General features: G+C 40.1%; 1 protein-coding gene across 4 annotated transcripts in view; it reads left to right on the top strand.

Moving 5' to 3' along the window:
* The first annotated feature begins 3388 nt into the window (after window positions 1-3388).
* The window catches only part of unc5b (unc-5 netrin receptor B), a 79489-nt gene continuing 65613 nt past the window's right edge, over window positions 3389-17264 (top strand). For all 4 annotated transcript variants that reach the window (XM_028468742.1, XM_028468741.1, XM_028468740.1 and 1 more), the window contains exon 1: window positions 3389-4124. In XM_028468742.1, the coding sequence (XP_028324543.1) occupies window positions 4037-4124 (88 nt within the window). In that variant the 5' untranslated portion in view covers window positions 3389-4036. The remainder of the gene's footprint in view (window positions 4125-17264) is intronic.

The following is a 17264-nucleotide window of genomic DNA, read 5'->3' as shown; positions in this document are numbered from 1 at the left end:
CACAATCCGAAAGTAAAATACTAGGATGATAATGCCCTAGGAGGAGAGGAAGAATTACACTCGTGGTAGAAACACAACATTTAACTGTATATCCAAAACAGATGAGAAAAGCAGAGCGGAAACAGATCACAGACAGCATGCACAGACATGTAAACAGAAAATGCATTTCCAGCTCAAACACAACCTGCAAACTTCATTTCACGCATAAGCACCCCGGCGTTCACCTTTGCTGTCAGCCTTTCATTCTCTCTCTCTCTCTCTATCTCTGTTTGCGTCCCTCGCTTTTGCTCACATTCACTCACCTGTCACAATCAAAAACGTAGAAATAATAAAAAAATAATGCAGAGTGTGTTCTGTGCCTTAGGTAACAGCATAATTGTCATTGAAGGAGAAAAGCACTCGCAGTCATGACTTGTCCAGATGGATTATGACCTTTGAAGTTGGATTTCAGCAGAGTATAGCAATCCAGTTCAGCTGCCAGCCACTGTCACATTTGAGGGGAATAGTCCTACTTTAGGTTCTCTGACTACTTCACTACACGCCTGACATGCACAGCTTTAGTTTGATACCTTGGTGTTTTTCCTTTTCCTTTTCTTATACATTTTACTTTTTAGGCTGTGTGATTGCAAGTTGCAGATAATAATCAAACGTACCCTTATCGACCAGTATTATGGGGAGAGCATAATAAATGTTTATGTTCCCTTTAGAGAGGAATAGGAGGAAGAAGGATAGTAAGTGATCATTGAGGTACTTTAGGTGAATAGGTGTGTTTTCTATTATCTGCATCTGATCAAATTGGTAAAGTTAAAATGACTGCATTTACTTACAGTTTACAGCTACTCTCACCGACCTTTCCTTCGTAATTGACTGACTACTACTTAGAATCCTAACACACATAAAACATATGTGCAAAATCACATTTCTCCAAAAAACTTCAGTTAGTAGTTAAACATGTGTACACATCATAAAACAACTAAGACAGAAAAGCTTTATGAAAAACTTTTTTTTTTTTTCTGGAGGTGAAAATGCTAATGGTAAAAACCTTGTGATTCCGCAGCATAGCTTTACACAGTTTTTGGTGGCATAACAAAAGCATCTCACACGATCATTTTTTTATCTGCAACACTATCAAATTGGTGGTGGTGAGATACAGTACATTTTTGGCTGCCTGAATCAGAGTCACAGCTGCACATCTGTGCATTACCAAATCGGTGACGGGAAGCAAAACCTGCTCTATGTACTAACCTACTACCACCTGAAAGTAATGCATGCAACTTTCTGTCCTTCTGTCTATAGCCAATGAATTGAAATGTTTGGGTGTTGCTTAAAGCCACACCGCTGACTTTGTGACCTAAAGAGTTGACCCATATGAGTTATTTTAAATGATTCCTCAGGCCAATATACAGTGCTTAACAGTATCAATGCTCCAAGCGGGGCTCCCCTCTTAAAATACCATCATGTCAGTTTGGAGAAGACAGGCCATCGTTGGCCAGGTCATGTGACCTGGAAAATGCCTGGAGAACGTTTCACTTTACGGCAGTCATGTGACCACAGGCTCTGATATACTCATGGAGCTAAGGCTTTTGCTTCTATTTTTCACTAAGTGGTGCTTCTTGGTCACTCCATCACTTTGTCGCTCCACTGACGGGATGACCAGGGAACTGTGTGTGGTGTGTGTGCGCGTGTGCGTGTGTGTGTGGAAGCGGTGACAGAGGAGAGAGAGAGGTCTGATCAACTTTGAGCGTTGACCTAGTCGTTCAAATCACGCAAGTCACGTTGCTTGAGGGGGGATAACTTGAGGTTGCATTTACATTGATTTGAATGTAATCTAATCGCTTTAGTCACTTCAGTTGCATTTGGTGTGAATGCACCTTCAGGCGTTTCGGGCAAGCAACAGATTCCAACTTACATAAAACTAACTTACTTTTCTTTAATAGTGAGTTGATGATCTCTCTTTAACCAACAGGTCAACTACTGTCTGCATACACAATCAAAAGACAAGGGAGGCTGGCCCGACTGTTCATTTTTGCAACAGTGCCGAGGCGCTTGTGGCCACTAGGGGCGCTTGACGTGAAAGTTACAGGTCTGGCGCCCCTAGTGGCCAAAAGTTACACAGTGATCCTTTAAATAATGTGTGTTGGGTAATTGTTAGTCCATTCCACCCCCAGGGGATAATTATCATTTTCTAAATCAATATTTAAAATTTTACACTGTTTTACACAGCTCAGCCTACATCATAAAGTCCATTATTGTATTTTCTATTATATTATAGGACTAAGGCTCTCAGCATCACCACAGAAAACATGAATTAATTTATTGATTTAATTATCGGTCTGAAAGCGTCCGACGCACGCAGGCTTTACCAGCTGATTAATGTAGGTCAGAACATCAGATATAAATCTATATGTTTCCTATAAAATGTCATCGGTTAAATGAAAGGATTGCATCGATGTCTAAATATTCTCTCTCCTGTCAGCGTCACATCAGATCACAATGATACCCCTTTTATTGGGCAGGTCATTTTCTAAGAGAACTGATTGGTCAGGAGGCGTGGCTTTAATACTCGCTCAGATCATAGTCAGAACAAAACCTGGTCCCGACCAGGTTAGTCGTTTAGCCTAAGTTACCATGGTGATTTAGGATAGTACACACTGAATAAATCCCGGAAGTTCGCGCGATAAGAGGAAATCTAGCTTCGTAGTACAGGCCCTAAAAGTACAAGTGATCTCAGCAAAAGATAAACTTTTCTTTCTTTCAATGGAAACCTCTGCTCCTGCGTTCTGTCTACACGTTCTGTCACACACACACACACACACACACACACACACACACACACACACACACACACACACACACACACACACACACACACACACACACACACAGAGAGAAATCCTCAGCAGTTTCATTGTTAAAGTGATCTTCATCAGCATCCAGAAAGGCGCCAGCAGTCACACAGGAAATGACTCCCCACATTGAGGTGACTGAAAAGTACACTCAGTAGGTGTTCATCACCACAACTAATACACTGATTTATGAAAGGCTGCTCTCTTGTGGCCATTGGGAGCAAAAAAAAAAAAAAAAAAAAAAAAATGACCCAGGGAGGACGAAAGGATGGATTGACAAAGCTGGAAAAGGGTGGATGGAGTCAGGTAGGGCTCATGGCAGCTATTACACTAGATAGATAGATAGATAGATAGATAGATAGATAGATAGATAGATTTCATTAGTGTGCGCGCTAAATAAATTCTAGTGGATCTTGGCTCTCTGGGCTCCAGGTTTCCCTCCCTCCCCTCTCCTCTGTTCTCCTCTCTTCTCTTCCTCCTCCCTCGCTACTACTTTGCCTTTGCCTTCACTAGTTCTGCCCTTACACTGCCTGAGAGGAGGAGCAGAGGATGTGATTGGCCGGGAGGGAAGCACTAGTCCACAGGCTGCCGTTGATGCCCGTGTTCATGTTTACACCTTGCGGACTGGGACAGACTCAGGACCAACCCACGCAGCATCTTCAACTGCAGTGTCTTTTTTTTTCTTTTCTTTTTTTTTCTTTAAATACCAACCAAGTTTATTGTCAGTAAGGAAAGCCCGGTTGTTCCTTCATTCTGTCTCTGTGTCTGAGCAGCGATGCGTCAAACTTTTCTGTGACTCTGCGCCTGGCTGCGCTCTCCGCTCCGGGTACAAACTGGAAATGAAGTCTCTCTGGAATAAACATGACAAAGTGTTTCTTTATTCTCACAGAGAGTGATGCCTGTGGACCTCTTTAAACTTTCATTCGTGGACGGAAATTACACCTTTAAACTCTCTGTGTGACATCGTCGACCTTTCCTGGTCAATGGATGCGTTTTGTGCGCGCTTGTTTGCAGTCAATAGCCTACTATTTACCAAAACAACAGCTTTTGAATGAGTGTGTAAATTGCTGGACTGGTTGATGTCTGCACAGAGATAGGAACAATTTGTCGGGAATAAAATACTCCGCGGTTTCTCTGAAGCCGCGCAGGTTTGAACCCCCGGGACGTTGCCAGCAGCACAGCCGGAAAAGATGCGCTCTGCTCCGCGGCGGCGTGACGAAGACCTCGGTCCTCTGGTTCTTCTCCTCCTGGTTGGAACATGCGTCGCATCCGTAACTGGTAAGTTTGGCTTTTTTTTAAAAAAAAACAAAACAAAAACAAAAAAAAAACGGTCTTAATCAAACTGATTGATGTTTTACAAATTAATTCATTAGAAAACAATTAGTTAAATAAAGTCAAGCTTAAGGTTACATTTAAATCACAGCTTTTCTCTGTTCAAATGCTCAGTGCATAGGTGAACCAAAATGAGTGTGAGGGTCTGGGTCATCTGCTGATCAGCACTTTTCCAGGTCACAGATAATGGCACAACACCGGTGCACAAGTCTCACAGCCGACCTGAGCTCAGAGTCTTTCTGTCCCACTCCCCTGGTACTCAGGGGCTTCTCTACTTGGCCTCTTCACCAACAATGTGCCAAGCCTTTGATTTAAAAAAAAAAAAAAAAAAAGTAAAAGAATAAATAAATAAATAAATACAATATAATCTTATTTTATTGCACTTTAAACCGTAGTCTCTCAATTATTGAAATCTATTTGAACAATATCTTTTTAGATATACTATTAAAGTCAACCAGGTGAGTGTCTCTAATCTATTGGACAGGACCCAAACTAATGAGTCATTTATTTTTTATATATGATTTTCTGAATATACTGTAGTCATGTGGTTCTTATTTCAGGACTTCTATGTTGTGCTAGATCAGATTAAAGCATAAGACTGAAATCTGGGGCTTTAGTGGATGGTGGATTAAACTAAGGTTACAATTGATAAAAAATGAACAACACTGACAACAGTATGCACAAATAAGAACTAAGATTTGCTTGAATTCTAGTTTGTTTTTTTTTTTTTTTTAAATGACATTTTACAGAAAAAAAATATTATTGGGATTAATCTTTGGAATGATGCTCTGTCTGCCAACATCGTGACCATTTACCTTTAGTGCCAAAGGGAGCCCTCACTGTACTTCCCAAGGACCTTGTCTGTTTTTCTCCAACCAGGCAGAGCAGAAAAGCAGCTTACGTTTATTAAAATTTGTGGATGGTTCTCAAATCCTTTCATGAGAAATATGAAATGTTGATATAAATAGTTGAAGAATGGGGAGCATAGGCTTCATGAGTGGGACTCCTGGGGACAATAGAACAGTGTGCCCTAGTGAAGTTCCTGTCTGCAAGAGATATATTTAGGCAAGACATGATGGGACAGACAGATTACATTTATCTTCACTCCCATTATGGGTGAACCTCTCCTTTCTAAGATCCCTCCTGCCTCTGCTGTCTCTCTCTCTTTCTCTCTCTCTCTCTTTTTTTCTAGTATTGGGGATGTTTGTGCTGAGCTCACATTTCGGCTCTGGTGCTTCTTTCTCTGTGTTGACATACACATTAATTACCCAGCCTGCCAGGAACACTTGTCTGGACCAACTATCCGGCTGTCCACAGTCTTGCTTTGTGTTTCATTATTAATGGCCTCATCAAAACTTGAAAACAAACATACGCGCATCGTCAACATGTGTAGTCTGTAAAGCTTAAATTATGTTCAGTGAGAGAGTCTATAAATGACAGGTGTAGAGAACGAGGGCGATTCTAGGTTTCGGAAACATCCGGTGCTTATTGTGCATACAACATTTTTCATAAAGCTTTACCTAAATAAACAAAACACAGAGTTTGTTATAGCTTCAAATAACTACCGGATTGCTTTACTGCTTATCCCCAGACATTCAAAGTTACATTCAAGTTATTTCAGAGTAAAGTGAGACAAGTAAGTGTTTTTCATCGTTCATTTATCTTGTAAAGTATGTTGTTTAGGGTGACTGTTTTTTGATTTGATACTTGGGTTGACCTCTAAAAAAAGCACTCGACGCGTTCTTGAATCTACCTTGTACTGGCAAAATACAATACAGTAGATAAATAAGTTCTACTGGCTGTAAAGAGCGCCTCCTTAGCTGACTGGTAGATCTGATTTCTCAGATAGAGCAAATATTAGTGGAGTCAAGGTGTTTTAAACTAACGTGTTCCCCGAGATGCGTGCAGGATCCCTGGTAAACCCGGACAAATTGATTACTTCATAAAATATCCCTGAGTAAATCTATACTTATGGTCACCCTATCGTTGTTAGCAACACAGATGGCGGAGAATACAGAGTTTTTGTTGCTCTGTTGTTGTGCGGTAAATGATGGGTGTTCAAGGACTGTCGGAAAAAAATAAAATAATAATTAATTATATTCGGGGCTAATTAAATAATATCCGGGGCTTTAGCCCCGAATGAAACTGCCTAGTGACGCCACTGGTGGGGACCAGTTCATAAACTGGGAGCACAAAACCAGAGAAGTATAGAAGGAGTTTAACCATCTATTTACGGTACTAACAAAGGGTAAGTCATATGTTCAGAGTCAGGGAGCGTAGCATGTCAGACCCTCCCATAGAAGACTGGATGAATAGTGACACAACAATATGTTGTCTCACTTGCGTGTGAATCCTCTTGTTCTTTAATTCAATTCAATTCAACTTCATCAAATTACAACAAAATCATCTCGGTGCGCTTAACAAAATATAAAGTCCATAATAAGAAAGAAAGAACCCAACAAGATCCACATGAACGAGCATTTAGCGACTGTAATCTCAACTGTAAAGCGACACAGATTTGATCTGAGGTAGTCAAAGGTTGTTGAAATATCTACCGGTCAGCGTTGTAGCTTCGTCAGAGGATTACTGCTCCTCTCCCACTGCCAGAGTTTTAAATGCATGAAAAGAAAGGAATGCAACAACAAAGATGAACTCAAAAAGACAGCAAAGTCGATTCGTCTTCAGAGCCACTCGACAGATTGAGATGTCAGATTAGATTAAAGTCTCTCTGAAATTCATAGCCATAACAATAGTACTACCAGGCTGTTGCATCAGCGGAGACACAAATAAGTAGTCGGCGCACGTGATGAATAATCACACTGATCTCTTTAGCTCATGCTATTAGCTACACCAGTTTCACAAGTTCTGCTTGCAGACCAGACCGGGCCACATTCTGTCTTAAGGCAGTGCATTAGTTTTACGACCGGCAGGCGGCAGGGGATGGGATCGCAGGCCAACCACTGCCCTCTCTGCTGTATTATTCATATGTGCAAAGTGGTCTCTGTTAATATTTAAAATGTGCTTATGATGCTCCCAATCTTGACATCAGAGACAGCAAAAAAAGAAAGAAGTGGGAGGACAATAACTACTTTGCTCTCTTCTGTGTAATCGACTCAAAGGGTTTTGAGGAAGATGTTAAGGATTTAGGGCAACAATTTATCCACCAGATAAAAGTTTCAGTTCAAGCAAATGGGCAAATTAAAGTGTAGCCAGGATAAGATGCAGATGGAGGTTTCCAGGTGAATTGAACTAGATAGAGATGTGACACAAATCATCCTTAAGTGCAGAGGGACAAACAGAAAGATGAGATGAAAGTTAAAGGAATCTGGGACAGATTGTAAGGTTTTTTTCCACCTATACCTTCCCAGATGTTTGATGAACAGCTTTTAAAGAAAGAGGACACAAGTAATGGTATGTTTGTGTAGTTTATTTTAAGCTGAGGAAAGCGTGACACACTAAGATTGATTGATCGCTGTGCATGGCTTGTAACGTTATAAAGAGTAAGGATGGAAACTCCTAAGCACTGATATTCAAGCATCAATAAACCTCTTGCACAAGCCAGAAATTGAGGTGCCTTGGATCAAAGTTGGAGAAGACAAAAGAGTTGAGTCTTGCAAAGAAACAGAGGTTTAAAAAGAAGGATAGTGTCAAAGAAAGAGGTGGAGGATTGAAAGTGAAAAGAGACACACTAATTCACTGGAGGGATGTTTTTATTAAGGCTCTTATCGATGGAGAGCGCTCACAGTATTAAGAGTAGACATGTTTAATGCTTTGCCAATACTGTGCATGTTAGACCCGGTCATAAATCTGCAGGAAACAGCAAGAGCTCTGTAGGAAAGCAAAACAACTTGCTAAATGGAGGAGGGAGCTGACTATGAAGAATTGTAAGAGGTATTAGATGAGTTTCGAGTCACGATTGGCAGTCTGGAGATGAATATAGTTTTAAGCACAGGTCGTTATTTTTCTCACAGAGACATTGTGTTCTTAAAGTACCCTTAAATTGAGGTGATAACGTTTTAATCAATTTTACAGATCTTCCCCGTTAACTAGATTACTATGAATAATAACTATCATGAGCTGAATGTTTGTGAAACTTTTAAGCCGTAACTTTTTGGTTGAAGATGTCTTGTTTATTTCATAGCAGATGGTTTTTATTACCTGTGTGGCTTCACATAAAACCAAGATTTAATACAGAAAATGTTTGAATTTGATCCCAACATGGAAAGCTATTAGTGTGTGAAATTAAAATGTGTCTCTACTGAGCTGCTTATTTCAAGGTCAAAGTTTTTTTTGGTTTTTTTTTCATATGATGTTATGAAAAAAGTAAGTTATGTCATTCTGTTCTTGACTTCTGAAGGTTGTGTTTCTAAATTGATGACACAAGTTTCACCATGGCCAAAAAGTGATGGAATTTGTGGATGGATGGATGGATGGCAGATGGCAGCTGAGTTGCTGCTGTGTGGACATGGTGGGGTACCCCCTGCCCTGTGAGGGGGAGATGGGTGGAGCTGACAGGGAAACCGAAAGAAAACCTCTGTGGGGGTTCCATTGTACTTTAGATGAATAGGAGACTCCAGAAAGATTTTTTTTGTCCATTTGTGTGGGCTAAAGTATGGACCAACAAGAGAACACACACAGACACACACTCATTAACCACTTCAGTGTAGGCTTTCACACCCGGCTAGTCCTGGACTCAGGCCGACGGTTGAAGAACAGCTGATAATTTGATCAACTTGATTTGGCTTGGTTTGTGTTCACAGCGCTCCATATTTGACAGGAAAACCCTGTCAGTTGCAGAGTTGTGTGTTTTTCATTCATTGTAACCCACACCGTCGAGTGTGGATATGACTTTTAGCTGTAAAAAGAAAAAAGAACAACAGAGTGAAGGTAAAGCAGGTCAGTGATTGCCTCTACTTGCTTCTGGAAATATTAGCCGCATCATCTATTCTTAACATGGAAAAACCTGTTTTTTCTAGTGAGTTTCCTCAAATATTCAAGCACACCTTCCCTGACTCACTGGTTTACGTCTGCATATGAACAGTTTTTATTGTTTGAGGAGTTTTTTTCCTTTACTGTCTGTCAGTTCTCCATCAGATATGTGATTTCGATTGCAACCTCTCCAAAACAGGCGCTCTCGCTTTTATTTGCCGGATCCGTTTGCGTGTTCACACCATCCTTAAAAAGAACCCATGGTGGTTCAAATGCTCCAGGATCTGCTGGTGTGAACACGCCCTTAGGTGTGTTAGTGTGGCAAACCCACTTTTGAAAAGCAAAGTATCCATTCCACACCCGTTTAGCTCAAAATTACTGCTTTTTTACTACTGATATGCCAAAACACGCCCAGTGACCTGTAATGCAAACGATACAACTGTCACGCACACAAGGACACACTCATACATGCAAACAGAGCCACATCCTCTGATGAAGAGGTAGAATTTGCTAATCTAATAGTGAAAGACCTGCAGGGTCACTATGCATGGGAGCAGTGAGTGAAGGAATTTTCATTTTAGATCTCAGCAGTACTCAAAGCATTGTGACCAATAGGATCAGGATTCACCGCAGGGGTCCATTGCAGTTTCAAAGCAACCCCCCCCCCCTTACTTCAAAACACACATACATGCACGCACACACACACACACACACACACACACACACACACACACACACACACACACACACACACACACACACACACACACACTGGGGTTCAGAGATCACAGGCAGAGTCAGCACTGGATTGGCTGTGCTTGGGTGCAACACGCTGTGTGTGTCCTTGTATAAAATGTCTTTTCTGAACATGTAGATTCCTCTCATCTTCTTAGCTGAGGCTTTTTTTTGTTTTTACAATAGCAGTGGAGCCAAGTCCACTCTGAGATTAGACTACTGCCTCTCTTAATTCTTATGTTTATATCTGTGCGTATCATGTAGATTTGGATTACTGAAGCTAAATGCTTCTCGTCAAGGCTTGAAATACATGTCAAGGATGGTTGGTTTTAGTTTCTTTAATAGATGTAGTTCACTTGGGTTTTCGCCAGCGCTGTTGAGCGTAGGGGCCCCCGATGTTGTAATTTGTTTCCCCTACGGAGCAATGGCGCCCCCTACGTTCAGTTTTCAGAAACGTAGGGGGATTTTCTGTAGTTTTTTTCTTTTTTAATCAGTACCGTCGTAATAATTGTTGCACACAGACACAAAAGGTAGTCCCAGGTGTGCACGGGTCTTTTATCTGAATAACCCACAAACACATACATCAGCCCTACCTATTTAATACAGGCGATTGGCTCGGACACTCTCAACTTTACCTAAGGACCCCTGCAGCCCTTTAGCTGCCCCAGATGCTGCCTGTGTGCAATGCATCCTCTGCTTACGTAACCATAACAACCGTCCACGTACTTAAGCTCCGAGGAGTGGACAGTCCAGACTCCGTTGGCCTGGAAGGACTCGGCAGCTAAAGGCTGGGATACACAGTGCGATTTTTTTTCAATCGTTGTAATCAGCTCCAGCTCACACTGTGTGACTCAAGTGCAGAGCCCAAATGTGCGCAGCTCACGATTCATGTTCTCACACTATACAGACCGACTCTCTGACACGACCCGACTGCACAAACTGTACGTTCATACACGACACGTCGTGGTCTTGTTTCCGGAAATGCAACGTACAAATTCGATGAAGAAGAAGAACTTCGAAGCGTCACCATTAAAACAGAAGAAGAAGAAGAACCCGGAAGTGGAGAGACACTCGCAAATCTCAGCCAAGACGGCGATGATCGTGAAGCGTGTTGACCACCGGCTCCTATTCTTACAGCTGCACATTTGTCTCAGCACTTACAGTCCCCGCTGTTAATAATTCATTGTGTTCTTTTATCCATCCAGATTTTATTTAAAAACTCAAATCCCACAAGTGTTATTAGAGGTGATATTGTAGGTTTTATATGTTTTTAAAGCTACTTACATTGTGCTCAGCAAAATATTTAGTGTCTTGTGGGATTTATGCTGCTCATTTAAGTTTTGTTTGGAAGTCTTTATTTTTAATGAATAAGCTTTTGTGTTAGATCAGATTAAATTAGCTGAACAAGCTAATATTTTAGTTTTTTTTTTTTTAATATATTTATTTATTGTGTAATATGATTACTGTTGGATTTGGTCATTTGATATAAATAAAGATAATAGTGATACATTTGTTTGGTTACTTTAATTAATGGATACCGACACACATACCTCGTTTAAAAGTATGAAATAGCCACAAAGTGAGGAAAAGAAAAAAAAATGATGCATAAAAAATTGTGATAATTGTTGATTAATCAAATTGTAGCACCCTGAATCAAAATTGAATCGTGAGGTTCCTTAGATGGCACACCCCTAAAAGTAGGGCAGTAACAAAGATTAAAAAAAACAACTTTAGCTTTACTTCACTAATTTTGGCCCTCAAAGAGTTATAGCCTAAATTTCAGAATGTTCCGCTCCGGCAGCGCTGGCTCGCGCACCACACCCCCTATGCTGTGAAAAATTCTTGGTGAGAACCCTGTTCACCATTATGCATATACAATATTAAATACCTATCACTTGTCCCAATTTCATCTTCTTCTTCCCTAAGTTTCTTGATAGTCTCATCAGGAGTATTTATAGCTTCATAGTCTCATATATATATGCCAGTCTCTGCCATCCATCTCTCTTTTGCTTAACATTTTTTTCACAGGCTGTTCTCTGGCAGAGTTTGGGAATTGCTCTTTAGAAGGCACTGTGAAAAATCCTATTTCTCTGAGTGTAACGCGTATTAGGGTTCCATCTGCCCTCAAGGTAGTTATGAATGTAGGGGGGGTGTGTCAGTTGTCGCGGGTGGGCAAAGGAGGGGAGAGATGGGAGCTTTGTCATGCTTGTGAAGAAGTGGATGTGGGTGCCAGTGGAGGCTTTTGGAGAAAGGAAAGGGACTTTGAACGCAGCAGCGCACACACCAAGCAGCTGGTGTGTCTACTGTAAAGTGTTGAAATGACACATTGATGTCCCCAGAGAGATGGGCGGATTGCGCGTACATGTGCATATCTTCATATCTTTGGCTCAGACCAAGAACGGAAATGATCCTATATCCTTCTGTCTGCATGGCAGGCAGCTAGGCAACTGAAGGACTTTAAAACAACAGTTTTTCCCCTTCCTCTTGCTTCAAACCACGGCCTTTGATGATAAATGTATGCATGTGTGTGTGTGTGTGCAGAATAAATAGCAGTGAGGAATTGATGGATTTACTGTGATTGATTACATGTCTATAGTCTTCCGCTGTGTAATTTAATGTTGTAGCTGGTGTGGAATAGCGTCATGTTTGTCTCCTAAGCTCATTGCTGCTGCCAGTAATAGGGCTTTGATTAGCCACTGAATCACAGGTGAACAAGGTCATAGCTGGACTCTAATGCACTCTCCTTTCTCCGCTTTTCTTTTACTCGGGTTAACTTTGCCTCATCTATTCCCTTTTGTTACTTGTTTTTTTCCCTTGTATTTTATTTTAATTTTTTAATCTTTTTAATCTTTTGAGCTTGACATTCAAATATCTCACCAGAGAAAAAGGTTTGCTGTGTAGGCTCCAGTCTCAATTTTGGTCATCTATGCAAACAGCCACTGTAGCTGCAATAATCCCAACATCTGCACTAACACTGGTGGATTACAGCAAAAAGAGAAGTGAACAAAGGAGATTTGCTCCATCTACCTTTAATTCTTCCAAAAGTCTTCAGTCATTTCTTCTTCCCACTTGGGGCTTTTACACAGAGCCTCTAAAAATACACAAAATATAGTGTTTTTGCTGCCCTTTTAGTGCGGGTATTAAAGGGGAAGTGAAACAATTCGACAAATGGACATTTTGATTAATTGATAATAAAATATTAATGTTTATTTGTTTGTTTTGATTTATTTTTGTTATTTAGAGCAATGCAAGCCTTTTAAAAATTGTAATTTTAAGCATGCAATCTCCTATTTTTGTGTTTGACGGGAATAGCTGTACTCCATGCATAGAAATATACAGTTCCGTGTCTGTAAACTGCCATAACAACATAGCTGGGGACATGCACACTTCATCAAGTGCCAAAAAAACCCACTTGACTGGTATTGTGTTATTTAATAAGCTTTTCGCAGCTTCACTTTACCAGCTGCCTCCCCCTCCTTGTGTGCCCTAAAATTCGAGAGCTATTAACCCAAATGTAAATTACAGTTATTTTCATATAAAGGAAATAAATACTTGTTTTAATGTAAAACAAAGACATCAATGGACTTAATCAAGTGCACTTGTTGCATGTTTTCTTGGAATGCAAAACCTGGTTATTTAGGCCCTTTGGAGTCACTGGGGAGGCACAGTGGAGGAGTTCATTTGCAAAAACTAATAATCACCATTTTGTTAAGAAAAAAAAAAGAGTTGAGGTTTGTATTTAACTCTTTGCAAGGTGCTGTTTTCAAATCTCAAATCCGTTTTGGTGAAATAATGATATCTGCTGATAAAATTTGGTTCAAAGCGTCTGTTTTGTGACAAAAAAAAAAGTACCTAAACCCCAAACGTTTTCTGCTGACAACAAATGTATTTGGGTTTGAAGTAGTGTTGTCGATTTCAATTTGGCGTAATTTGTTGTAAAAATGTTAAAACCCGAAAATCTAATTTTGACATTTGCTGAAAATGTTGGTTTGTGCCATTTTGGTGGCTTCTTACGTCACAAATCACTACTGTTGGCCCCGCCCCTCCTATAAAAAAAAAACATCTATCGATTCTGCAGTCTGTGGTGAGTAGGATGGATTAAGAGAATTGTGAATAGAGAGGCATAGTGAGTATTGAGTAGGTAGTTAAAGGGCCCATGTTACGCTAAATCGACTTTTCTGTGCTTTAAACATAATAAAGTGCTATAATGGCTTCATACACATGCCCAAAGTGTTTTTTTCATTGATTCCCTCAATCGTTAGTTAGAGGGTGATTTACTCCTTTCTTACTGCAGGGAGAGCCCAAACACCTCGCTCCAATTTGATGACGCGTTCCCACTTTGATGACAAATTTGACGCGGCACTGAGCTGGAGAAGCCACGCCTCCAGGAAGCTCTCTGCCATGATTGACATGTAAACAGACACGCCCACAAAGGTGAGCTTTTCAGCGTCCTTCGTTCAGTGCTACGTATGTATTTTCTACAGTCTATGTATGTACCGGTGAACGCCCTGCCCCCACGCTCTGTCTCATGTTTATAAAGCAGCATGAGTTATACAGTTTATGTTTTTATGTATGTTGTGGTATTTAATGATGTTAATATAATGGCACATTTATTACATATTTCTATTCATATTTAAGGAATATTTAATTTTTTAGCACTGTAAACTGGAGTTGGGGAGCAAATTTTTTGGTGATATTGAGTCTCTGGTCAAAGCCTCTTAATTTTGGTTTGACTCATATCGGCGTCTGCTTTTGCAAAAGAACTCTTCATTTTCTAAATGATTACACAGCTTATCTTCCCACCCACTTTCGTCTCATTTTAGGTTTTTCCAACTATGCCATGCCAGGTGTGATGCTCCTTGTACTACAACATGCTGATGTGTGGCACATAATTAAAGAGTTGGGATTTACAGTTTTTTTTTAGTTTTTTTTTTTTTGCTAGCAAGCATTGGTCTAAACTGAAGTCACATGTTCAAAACTCTTAACACAGTCTGCATTTCCATGCTGCATCCCGGCTTAACAGTTACTGTCATCCTCAAAAGTGTTTCTCACCAAACAAAACACTTCATACACGACGCCTCAAAAGAAGATCATTCAACCACAACAAATAGTGTGACTTTGGAAAGGAAACACGGTAGCACACACTGTCATTTTGAGCACACTGAACTACAAAATACTAAAAACAGTGAGCATTACATGAAATACATCTTACCTTTCAAGTTTCATTGATTTTTGTCAGGTAAATTAGTATTTTTTTTTTTTTCAAAATAAGATATTTGCACAAAAAATATAAAGAAAACTGCAAACAAACAAAAAAATAATAATTATATAATAAATTATATAATAAATAATCAGAATTACAGGTACAGTAATATAAAACACAAAATACTATAATCAATATATTTCAAAAACTTTCAGCTGATGTAAAAACATATATTACCTTTATTTTGTTAAATCTGGCTCAATACAGTAATTGTAGGGTGCATGTCTTACCTATAATTGATACTTGATACTTAACTGTTGAATGCTGCAAGTTTGGCTGCAGCCTTAAAGCAGCCTCTATAGACCCTTTGATTGTTAGTAAACATTGTGATGTATTTTGTTGGGCGGGGCTTACCCTGGAGGCCAAACCACAATTGTCTTCATTTTTCTGAGCACGAGTGTCTGCTGGAATCTTTTAAAACTTTAATTTATGTCCACTAACGTTATTCCTCCTATTCTGGCACCCACATTCTCAAGCTGTAACATCACAAGCCTTCACAGTCTTTAGCCAGCGGCGTTTCCTGTTTTTGCCTCCAGCTACGTCATTTGTGACGTGGGCCATTAAGGGGTCTATAAGAGAGAGTCCATGATTTATCACACGGTCAATCAATGTGGCCCTGATTTCATCAGCGTTCAGCTCTTGATCTTCCTTTCTGTCTCTACCCTCACCCACTGCTCTTTGATCCAAACTTAGTCCGAGGAAAAATAATCAGAATTCACTCCTTTGTTTCTAATGATGCCAAACACAGATCACCTGAGTCAGTTTTCAACTACAACTACACTCAGCTGTGTTTGGAATTGCATTGTAGTTTTATTTATTCTTATTTTGTCAATATTTTGATGTGATTTTCAATAGATTTCACATTTCAATATGGCTGCAGCAGACTCCCCCCATGTTTTTCACCTCAGTATTGTGTTTTGATTTGGGGTGTCCTGATCTGATGTCGATATCGGTCCTATATTAGCCTGAAAACGAATATCGGATATCGGATTCAAATTTTCAGATTTACCGATATTTATTTATTTGTTTTTTCAATTCATTTTTCAATTTATTTTATTCAATTGTAGAATACTGTAGATATTATGTTGAAGATTAAAATGTATGTAACCAATTGTTAATAATAAATGGGTCAGTTTTTCTCATACCTACTGTTGCTGACTATTGTTCTCTGTATCGGTATCATATCGGAAATGAAAAAGGTGTATCGGGACAACCCTTTAGCGTTTGAAACATGTGCTGTAAAAGTTTAGTGTTTTGCAGGTGGTCGAACTAGTGACTGAGAAAAAAGTTCATGAGTTTTGGTAACTATGGTCACTGAATGCATTTTGCGCGAAAGCAATGAAAAGTGATTCACAGACAGTTCTGAATTGCAGGCTGCGTTAGGAGTTTTGAACATGTGACTCCAGTTTCGACCGATGCTTGTTAGCGATCGAAAAAAAAAGCTGTAACTCAGATGAGTGCACGTATGTGAAGTGAAGGGTCAAGAAACAATCTCGTGTGTCAGATATACGTTGATGTGATTAAGGTTAGATTTAAGTGTGTGAGCTCACACACACGCATCAAATGTGTCAGCGGGTGGGTTTCAAGCCTCTTACCTGCTGCTGACCAGATGGGCTCAACAGCTGACCTCACACTCACCTCATCCGCGCCACTCTGCTTAGATTAGCTGCTGAGTCGTGCTAAAGCAAGGGCATTATGATGAGCATATGAAGTGTTCAGTCAGGCTCCACCCCCTAACGCAAAGGCCAATCCTACACATTTATGAAAAAAGCTATTATCGACCTCATCCCCTCCCTCACATGGGATGTTTAGGTTGATTTTATCCAATTGTTGTGATGTGTGTGTGTGAGGTGGGGGCTGTTAAGGCGTTTTATAAGGATTATGAAAGCAGATGGACAGCCATGTTGACTGGTTCATTAACTCAGGATGTCGCTGCCCTGACTCCACTGCTGTTTTTCTTGTCTCTGTTCCACTGTGAATGGAGGTATGAAAGACATTAAACTAAGCTAAATCTGTTCGTTTATCATTCCGAGCAGACAAGAGTTTTCATTTTAGTGCTTAATTAGTTCATGTCCAAATAAATGTTCCAGGTTCAACGCTGATGCCGTGTTGGGCAATTTTCACTGAAGGATGACTTGTATGATGTTCAGGGAACTCTG

This window comes from Gouania willdenowi, chromosome 15, assembly GCF_900634775.1.
Source record: "Gouania willdenowi chromosome 15, fGouWil2.1, whole genome shotgun sequence".
Taxonomy (NCBI): domain Eukaryota; kingdom Metazoa; phylum Chordata; class Actinopteri; order Blenniiformes; family Gobiesocidae; genus Gouania; species Gouania willdenowi.
Note: the sequence above shows the minus strand (reverse complement) of the source record. Positions and strands in the feature narration are given on the sequence as shown.